Genomic DNA, 10,225 nt, shown 5'->3' on the forward strand with positions numbered 1-10,225 from the left:
AAACTACAATTTCATAAATAGCAGACCAAAACCAAAAAAAAGCCCACTTTTCGTGTAAAATTTGTTATTTTTTCTGAAATTTCTTCAAATTTCAAAAATGGGTCTGCTAGGCAAACTACATTTCATATAATTAGCAGACCAAAACCAAAAAAACGCATTTTTCGCCTAAAATCCATAATTTTCGATCAATCTTCTCGATTTCTTTTCACAAACCTGTGTATTTCCACCGCTCACATACAAAACAACAGGATTATCCGCCCCCGTGATCAGTCGACCCATTTCAATGTGTCCAACACAGTGATTGACCGGAATGATGGGTTTTTGCCATCGGAGGGACAGTGTACGAGCGACGATGGCGCCAACCTGCAAAAAAATGGGTCTGTTAGACTACAAACTACACTTCCTTAATTTTAAGAGTCTCAAGTTGGGATTGCTAGACCCGTTTGTGGTCCAGCAGGCGCCCCTCAACTTCCTCCGCTTGTTAGGAAAAATGGGTCTGCTAGACTACAAACTACGATTCTCGAATTAGCAGACCAATTTTGATCATTTCTCCGCTATTTTTGCCTAATTTAGTTCAAATTTTCTTGAATTTTCACCTGTAGGGGTGCTCCCATCCCAGGTCCTTTGGTGAATGCGATTCCATCGATTTCCTTCTCCGGATCCTGAATTCCAGCCTCACGAATCGCCTCTCCAACTAGACGAACGATCTGTTGCCGATGATGTTGAGCGGTTTCCGTTGGCCGGAATCCTTCTCCGGGCGGCGCATGAAATGTGGCCCGTGGATTCGAGAGAACGACGCCGTCACGAATGATACCGACCTGGAAAAAGTGTGTAGTTTGTAGTCTGATTGTCTTATTGCTAGAAAAAACAGAATAAAAAACGAGAAAAATGCTTGTTTTCAGGCCAAACAACATTTTGGTCTGCTAATGTCAAAATTGTAGTTTGTAGTCTACTGATCATTTAGTTCGAAAAACGGAGAAGACTGAAAGTTTCTAGGTGCAAAATAAGCGAAATTCGATTTTAGTCTGCTAATGTTTTCCCTGTAGTTTGTAGTTAAGCAGGCCCACGGCGCGCTTGGGCTTGCTAGACTACAAACTACAAAAAATAATTAGCAGACCCAAGTTCGAATTTCGCGTTTTTTAATGATTTTTCGCTAATTTTGGTGATTTTTCGCGCTGCGGCCTGCTAGACTACAAACTACAAAGAATAATTAGCAGACCGAAAATAGATTTTCGCATTTTTTTTGTCGATTTTTAACCTAATTTACGGTGATTTTTCGCGCTTCGTTCTGCTAGACTACAAACTACAGGAAATGATTAGCAGACCCAAATTCGAATTTCGCGCTTTTTGTGATTTTTCACTAATTCTTAGAGATCTTCCAACCATCCATTTTTTTACTGTTTTTTCACTCATTTCGGTGGTTTTAAACCCATTTTTGATGATTTTTTGACCATTTTTCGGAAATTTTTCACTAATTTTTGTAGTTTTTCACTCACCCCAATCTTATTAGCGGATCCTTCGATTCCCAAAACGCACACCATTTTTTTTCTCTACACAATTTTCTTCGCCTTCAACACACTCTCTCCCCACTTTATCAACAAATCAGTCGTCTGATTGTCGTCGGAATATCGATTTTTCAGAAATTCTTGACGAATTTTTTCGCCCAAAAATCGACGATCCGTATATTTGAGCTGTGGGCTGCGAGAGTAACGAATAAGCTGCCGATAGAGTTCCAGCGAAGCCAAGTTACGCATAAAACTGGAAAAATTGGGGTAAACAGGCTGGGAAATGGCTGAAAATGGGTCAAAATAGGTATAACAAGTGTTAAAACCCATGAAAATTGTAGAAAAAAAAGAAAAAAAAAGGAAAATAGACTAAATTTACAGTTTATAATTCAAATTCTTGGGGGTGGTGGTTTTGGTGCAATTTTCAAACTTTTTTTTGGGGAGAAAAGGGGCGGGGCATAATATAAAGGGGGTAGAAATTAGGTGTGGCGTTTTTAACAAATCAGGCTGAAAAATAATTTTTTTTGGGAAATACCAGCTTATCAGGGGATGTGTATAGATGATTTTTGGGCTGAAAATTGAAAATTTCAGCGCCAAAAAACTCAAAAAAATGGAAAAAATTCGAGGAAAATAAAGAAATATGGGGCGGGGCGAACGAAAAAAGCAAAAAAAAAGTATCACAGAATAATCATAGAGGCGACGGAGGTATTGGATTGGGGATGGAGACCCAAAAATGACTAAAAAATGAAATTCTACGTGGATTTTTTCAGGAAAATTATGTGCAATTGTTGCAGAACCTTGTTTTCAGCCGGGATGATCATGATGATTTTCGATGGAGCCGTACAATAGTCAGAAGTTGTCGATTCCCTCGCTGAAATTTGAAAAATTGAAAAAAAATTGGCGAAAAGTGAGCAATTTTGAAGAATTTTAAAATTTGGGTCTGCTAATTCTAAAATGTAGTTTGTAGTCCAGCAGGCCAAACATGAGAATTTTGCGATTTTTATCGGTTTTCAGCTAAACTTTTTTGTTTTATCTGCTTCGTAAAACAACTTGGGCTGGGTCTGCTAGACTACAAACTACACTTTCAGAATTAGCAGACCATAATGTATATTTTGGTGATTTTTAGCCAGAAATTCAATTTTTAGGCCATTTTGAATCAATTTTTGCCGGAATTTCGATTTTCTTTCATCGAGATTTCAAATTTTAGACATTGCTTTGAAAATTGCGAAAAAATGAGTAATTTTGAAGATTTTTAAGAGTTTGGTCTGCTAATTCCAAAAGTGTAGTTTGTAGTCCAGCAGGCCCAAATGCAGTGCTTGGCGTTTTAGGTCATTTTTTGACTCATTTTTCGTAGAAATTTCCAATTTTTGGGTCGGTTTTGGTCTGAAATACCTACACAGGTCCAATAATCTCGCTTTTTCGGCACGTGTAGTAGTTGAATGACTTGTAGGCGGTATAGACGGCGCATCCGTATAATCCAACGAGAATCGGAACCATGTAGACTTTGTTGAACGTCTGGAAGTGCTATGGAACGAGGGGTGAGAATTGGAAAAAATCTTGACCTGGGTCTGCTAGTTCCAAAATTGTAGTTTGGAGTCTAGCAGACCAACATGAGTTTAGGATCCAAATTCAATATTTTTGGGTCAAAATTCATCATTTTTGTGTTGAAATTCATCATTTTTGGGTCATAAATCATCATTTTTGAGTCAAAATTCCTTATTTTCGGGTCAAAATTCATCATTTTTGAGTTGAAATTCATCATTTTTGAGTTGAAATTCATCATTTTTGGGTCATAATTCATCATTTTTGGGTCAAAATTCATCATTTTTGGGTCATTTTTCCCCCTTCAACTCACCGACGCATTCGTAAGCATCGTCAAAATCACAGCCAAAACGGCGACAGTAGCAGCTAGCACGAAGAAGAGCAGCGCACGTCTCCGGGCGAAATTCCCGACGGTCGAGTACTTTTTGCAGTGCGGACAGAGGGCCAGCGCGTTGGTAAGTGTGTTGAAGAGGAAGATCTCGTTGCAATGGTTGCATTTGACTCGGCACGATCCTGTCGGCGCACGAATCGCCACTCCTGGATCACGTTGACCAGCTGAAATCGCTTCTGAACGATTTCTAACGAGGACTGTGATTCACAATATTTGTGTGAAATTTAAAATCGGAAAGAGAAAAAACGGCCAAAATCCATGAAATTTGAGAAAATTTGCAAAGTGGTCTGCTAAAGGGAACTTTGTAGTTTGTAGTCTAGCAGGCCTAGACTACAAACTACCAATTTAGAGTTTGCAGACTCGAAAAATTGGCGGAAAATGAGAAAAAATGAGCAATTTTGAAAAATTGAAGTTTTGGTCTGCTTATGAAAGTGTAGTTTGTAGTCCAGCAGGCCAAACTTGAGCCTTCAGCGATTTTATTCGGTTTTAAGATCAATTTTCTTCTCTTTTTTGAGCTGCCGGAATGCAATTCTTCATTCTTAAAACAAATTTAGTTGATCTTTTAGACTACAAACTACACTTTCCGAATTAGCAGACCAAAATGTTTAGATGATTTTTAGTCTGAAACTCGATTTTTGTGATATTTTTCGTTAAATTTTGCTGGAATTAGGATTTCGTTCCATTGAGATTTTAATATTCAGAAATTGCTTCAAAACTTGAGAAAAAATGAGCCATTTTAAGAGTTTTGCGATTTGGTTCTGCTAATTCCGAAATTGTAGTTTGTAGTCTAGCAGGCCCGTGGGTATTTTGGGCCGATTTTCATGTCAAATCTTCGCGTAAAATATCTGGAGCTTCGTTCTCACAGGACTACAAACTACAGATTTCGAGATAGCAGACCGAAATGGAGTTTCTGACGATTTTAGAGCCATTTTTCATGTTTTCTAAGTCATTTTTCCGCTGAACTGCCCCATTTCCGCTTACCCAATGTAATGACACGACGACAATTGTTGCGCGGACACGCGATTCTCGTCGACGACGCCTTACAGATGAGCAGACAGTTGCACGGACACCGGACGTACTTCTTTCCGGGCGGCGCCGGACGAATCGGTGTCGCCTCGTCGCAACTGTGACACTTGACGACGTGCTGCTGATTGCGTCCCTCCAAGGAAACGGACACGTCGCACACACGACACATCACACTGGCTCCTGCAAAAATTAGAAGAAAAATGAGCAAAATTGATGAAAGATGGATGAAAATGAGTGAAAAATGAGAATTGGGTCTGCTAGACTACAGACTACAATTTTCAAGAAACCGAGTTTGGCAGAATTCCCTAGTTTGTATCCTAGTTCCAAAGATGTAGTTTGCAGTCTGCTACCACTCTCGGGATAGCAGACCCAAATGGGCCTGCTAGACTACAAACTACAAATCAGAAAAATTAGAAATTAGCGGAAAATAAGCAAAAAAAATAGCCAAAAATGATGAAAAATGGTTGAAAATGAGTGAAAAATGAGAATTGGGCCTGCTGGACTACAAACTACAAATTTGGAACTAGCAGACCAAGGTTTCTAAACATCGAATTTCGCGATTTTAAAGCATTTTTCGCCGGATTTTCAGAGTTTTTCACACGGGCTAATGTGAATTATTAGAGAAATCAGTAATTAGCGAAAACAAGCAAAAAAATAGCCAAAAATGAGTGAAAAATGAGAATTGGGTCTGCTAGACTACAAACTACAATTTTTGAGAAATCGAGCTTAGCAGGATTCCCTAGTTGGTATGCTAGCTCTGAAGATGCAGTTTGCAGTCTGCCAGGGGCTACCACTCTCGGGATAGCAGACCTAAGTGGGTATGCTAGACTACAAACTACAAATTTGGAATTAGCAGACCAAACTTCAAAAATCTCAAATTTCGTGTATTATGAAGCATTTTTCGCCGGATTTTCAGCGATTTTCAACCCTACCATTCGGTCTGTGAGCTCTTTGTGCCGACTCAGTACCATCACCGTACTCGGTAATGTACTCTGGCTCCTGTTGACTCTCCAAATCCTCCGAATACATGCCAATGCCCTCGTCGAGCAGCGGTTGTGTCTCCGAGTCGCCCTGCTGCTGCTCCAACTGTGGATCACGGGGATCCTCGGGTGGTGCTGGCCCGTCCATGACTCTGAAAATGAGCCAAAATTGAGAAATATTAGATTTTTAAATGTAAAAACCAAGAAAGGTCAGCTAAAATTGATCAGAAACTGGCGAAAAATGAAAAATTGGTCTGCTAGACTACAAACTACAATTTTCTAGAAATCAAGCTTGGCAGGATTCCCTTATTGGTATGCTAGCTCCGCAGATGTAGTTTGTAGCCATTTCTCTAGAATACTAACTACAAATTTAGAGATATTATGCTTGTCTGAGAAAAAAAATGTTAGAGAGTATTTTTTGCAGTCTGAATACGATAGCGATATCGAAGCGGAGAGCCTAAACAGCACACAAACGGTGGAGACGCAGACACTTTTTCTCTGCGTCTCAACCTTTTTTTTCTCAGACAAGCATAATAGCAGACCAAAAAATGGCTAAAATCAAGGAGAAACCATAGAAATTGGCTGAAATTCTAAGAAAATGATACAAAAATCGTGGAAAATTAGCAAAACCAGCGAAAATTGGAGGAAAAATCGATTTCAGCGAGAAAATGAAAATGGGTCTGCTAGACTACAAACTACACTTGAGGAATTAGCAGACCACTTCCATTTTTGGCTGTTTTAAACTCATTTTTCGCCGGATTTTCAGTGTTTTCCAGTGATATTAATCGATTTTTAAGGGAAAAATCTATAAAAACAACTTTTAAAGAGAAAAAATCAGCAAAAATGTTTATAAAAACCCCGGGGCATCATTGGTCATCAAATTTCTGCACACATTCAGTAGAGCGTAAGGCCTCGGAAAGCTAGGGAGAGAGAGCGTGAGGGACAAAACGGCGAGAGAGTATGACCAATGGAGAGACGCAGAAACCCAAAATGTCAAGAACACAATACCAGAGACGAGGAGGGAGTCCTGTGTGTGTGATCCTCCGTCCCTCACATGTTCAAAAGGAATACAAAATGGATGGATTAATCGATTTATATGAGTAATGGGGAGATTTTCAGCTAAAATTGACATAGAATCTAGAGGAAAAGTGAAAGAAACCAAAAAAATCGAGCAAAAACGATAAAAAATGAGTTGGTCTGCTAATTCCGAAAAATGTAGTTTGTAGTCTAGCAGGCCCAAATGGGTCTGCTATCTCCGGCTTTCTAGTTTGTAGTCTAGCAGACCTAAAGTGATTTTTTCCGCGTTTTTGACCATTTTTTCTTTAATTTTCAGCTAAAAAGTGGTCAAAATGCTTTATTTGCTAAGAATTATGATATTTCTGCTGAATTTATCTCAAAAACTAAAGGAAAAACTTAAAAAATCGAGCAAAAACAAGCAAAAATGAATGGATCTGCTAATCCTGAAAATGTAGTTTGTAGTCTAGCAGACCCGATTTTTCCGCGTTTTTGTCCAATTTTCACCTATTTTTCAGTCAAAAAGTGCTCAAAATGCTTTATTTGCCCTGAATTTCATTTGTGTTGTCCCAGCTGCACGCTGGAGCCCCAAATAGTGGTCATTTTCGTAAACTACAAACTACAAAATTGGAATTAGCAGACCCATCAGCCAAGAACCGTTCTATAACGGAATTTTTAGCTTTCTGGGGTGAAATCCGTCGTTTTAAGCCGATTTCGACTCGTTTTTGCTCAATTTTCAGCGGGAAATCTGGATTTTCAGACTTTTTTCAGCAAAATTTCAAGAAAAATGAAAATTGCGAAATGAAGGAACACATCCACTGTGTACGCTTTTCTCAATCGATGGTTGTTGGGGAGGGGTATTGTTGTTGTATGTGTGTGTGTGTGTGTCTTATTTGCCCCCTTTCAATTGGAGAAGAAGGGAAAATTGGAAGAAAAAATAAATTTTAGGCCAAAAAAAATTTATTTAATTAGAAACAAATCTATTTTTTATGCCGGAAATGTCTTTTTTTAAGGGAAAATTTGAAAAAAAAAACTCTCGGTGTAGAAGAGCTCAAGAATCAATTTTTAGGTTGAAAAATTTTTGTTGTAGTAAAAAATTCTTTTTTCGGCAAATCGATCAAATTACGTTACTATTCGCTTCTTCTAAACGCTATCTCGCAACCCATTATCATCAAGTTTTACACGAAAAATCGCTTATCAGCGGAGAAAAGCGATTTCGATGAAAATTTGGGGTGAAAATACACATTTTGTTTATTGTGTGAAAAATAATGAAAAAAACCTGAAAAAATCAATGAAAATAACGAAAATTGACAGAAGAACGGCTGAAAATAACAAAATGTGACACAAAAATAAGAAAAATAAATATTTTCCCGGTGGAGTACGGTCAACAATTCGCGCCGGTGTATTTGGTGTAGCTGCGCGTCGGATTCGGTGTTTGCACACAAAAATTCTCAAATGCACGCCTGTTATTTTTCAAGCATTTTCAGCCGATTTTCCCTCTTTTTCAGCCGAATTCTGATATTTTTTGACTCATAAAATTGAGAAAAGCATCAAAATCACCGTTTTTTCAGTATTTTGTGCAAAAATCCGACAAATTTCCGTCTAAATTGCATCATTTCAGGTAAACACCAAATTTGGGCCAAAAAGATGCAGATTTTCAGCCTTCTCAGCCGAAATGTCGGCGCTTTTAGTGAGTTTGAAGCTAGTTTAGGCTGAAAATATAGCAAAATTTTGTTTTTTTAGAGACTGTCACACTTTGCGAGCAAAAAATGCAGCAAGTGTCGCTTCTTCAGGCCCGGCACCTGGCGGTTCCCGGCGGAAAAGCGGTTTTCAAGAGAGACAAACCGCATTTGAACGTCGGAACCATCGGACACGTCGATCACGGAAAGACGACGTTGACTTCGGCGATTACTAAGGGTAGGGAGAGAAATTGGGTCTCAAACGCCCTTTATAACTAGTTTTTTCGCTGAAGTTATACCCAAGTCGTTGAAAATCGATCCAGGAGGATCGAATAGCTAAAAAATTCAAAATCTGGAGATTTCGTGTCTCCAGAAGCCTAGGAGCTTTCTAGTCCTTGAAGTTGAGCATTTAACGTCGGAAAAATAGTTTTAAGAGTCTATTTTAGGTCCTGGTTTAGCTAATTTTACCATTTTTCAGCCATTTTACCCGGTACGCTGCTTTAAATGATATTTGAAGTCAAGCCTCTTTAGAGTCACCGGGGCCTTGAAATTGAGAATTTAAAGCGAAAAAACCGGGCAAAACGCCTGATTTCACCGTTTTTCAGCCATTTCCCTCTTTAAAACCAATTTTTTTTCAGTTCTTGCCACCTCCAAAGGAGCCAAATACCGTAAATACGAGGATATCGACAACGCTCCAGAAGAGAAGGCTCGTGGTATCACCATCAACGCCTTCCACTTGGAATACGAGACCGCGAAACGCCATTATGCCCATATTGACTGCCCTGGACACGCGGATTATATCAAGAACATGATCACAGGAGCCGCCCAGATGGAGGGAGCGATTCTGGTAGTTGCAGCTACAGATGGACCAATGCCACAGACTAAGGAGCATCTTTTGTTGGCCAGACAAGTCGGCGTCCCATTGGAGAATATTGTAGTCTTCATGAACAAAGTTGATGAGGTTCCAGACGCGGAGACCCGTGAATTAGTGGAAATGGATATTCGAGAGCAGCTCAACGAGTTTGGATACCCTGGAGACACTTGTCCAGTCATTTTTGGCTCTGCTCTCTGTGCTCTTGAGGGAAAACAGCCAGAGATTGGAGAGGAGGCTGTTAAGCAGCTCCTTGACGTTCTTGATAACAAATTCGTGATCCCAGAGAGAAAAGTGAATGAGGAACCAATGTTCGCAGCGGAGCACGTTTACTCAATCGTTGGAAGAGGTACTGTAATCACTGGAAAGTTGGAGAGAGGAATTTTGAAGAGAGGAGATAAGATTGAGATTGTTGGAGGAACTAAGGATGGCACCACAGTGAAATCCACCATTTCTGGATTAGAATCATTCAGAAAGACTGTGGACCAAGCCGAGCCAGGAGATCAGTTGGGAGTGCTCCTTAGAGGACTGGGACCAAAGGATGTCCGACGTGGATGTGTTCTTTTGCCACAAGGACACAAACACAAGGTTACTGATAAGGTCAAGGCTCAGTTGTATGTGTTGAAGGAGAGCGAGGGAGGAGCCAAGACGCCAATTGCCAACTACTTCAGTGAGCACGTCTTCTCGTTGACTTGGGATTCTGGAGCGAGTGTGAAGATTGTTGGAAAGGACTTTGTGATGCCTGGAGAGTCGGCCGAGTGAGTTTGAGCTATTTGGAATGTAGTTTGTAGTTTGGCAGGCTCATTTTTATAATTCCAATTAGGTCTGCTAATTCCAACTTTCTAGTTTGTAGTCTAGCAGCCCCATGGATTAGCTGAAACTTAAGAGATTACCAATTTTAACTGCATTTTAGCGTGAAAATAAATGCCTGCATCGTACAATAGGACTAAAATGCCTCAAATTGACCGAAAATCACTATGATTCAGCCCAAAAATAGTTCGAAGTTGCTCAAAATTGGTCAGAAAAATTACCTGAAATTAGCTGAAAATGACCTTGAAAAATAACCCAAAATCACCTGAAAATTACCGAAAATCACCTGAAAATGACCAAAAATTAACTGAAAATGACCCAAAATGAGTTCGAAATGACCTTAAATTGACTTAAATTGGACCAAGTTTAGCTGAAACTGATCCAAAAAGACCATACTGTGAAGGGGG

The 10,225-nt window shown here is 39.5% G+C and overlaps 3 protein-coding genes across 3 annotated transcripts in view; 1 reads left to right on the top strand and 2 right to left on the bottom strand.

Annotated features, from left to right (window-relative positions):
- The window catches only part of CBG00488, a gene marked incomplete at both ends in the record, with an annotated part of 4,542 nt that extends 3,001 nt beyond the window's left edge, over positions 1-1,541 (bottom strand). The window contains 3 exon segments of the mRNA XM_002640880.1: positions 210-363; positions 597-818; positions 1,497-1,541. Of these exon segments, the coding sequence (XP_002640926.1) occupies positions 210-363; positions 597-818; positions 1,497-1,541 (421 nt within the window).
- Positions 1,542-2,354: 813 nt separating this feature from the next.
- Positions 2,355-5,592, bottom strand: CBG00490 (the record flags this gene model as incomplete). The annotated part of the gene is made up of 5 exons (XM_045243421.1): positions 2,355-2,376; positions 2,902-3,020; positions 3,361-3,614; positions 4,420-4,644; positions 5,397-5,592. 5 exons carry the CDS (start codon positions 5,590-5,592, stop codon positions 2,355-2,357), a joined length of 816 nt encoding a protein of 271 aa, XP_045091533.1.
- A 2,513-nt stretch (positions 5,593-8,105) lies between these two features.
- Positions 8,106-10,225, top strand: part of Cbr-tufm-1 — a gene marked incomplete at both ends in the record, with an annotated part of 4,169 nt that continues 2,049 nt past the window's right edge. The window contains 3 exons of the mRNA XM_045243422.1: positions 8,106-8,148; positions 8,202-8,375; positions 8,776-9,766. Of these exons, the coding sequence (XP_045091534.1) occupies positions 8,106-8,148; positions 8,202-8,375; positions 8,776-9,766 (1,208 nt within the window). The remainder of the gene's footprint in view (positions 8,149-8,201; positions 8,376-8,775; positions 9,767-10,225) is intronic.

The sequence above is a fragment of the Caenorhabditis briggsae genome (genome assembly GCF_000004555.2).
Source record: "Caenorhabditis briggsae complete genome, chrIII, whole genome shotgun sequence".
Taxonomy (NCBI): domain Eukaryota; kingdom Metazoa; phylum Nematoda; class Chromadorea; order Rhabditida; family Rhabditidae; genus Caenorhabditis; species Caenorhabditis briggsae.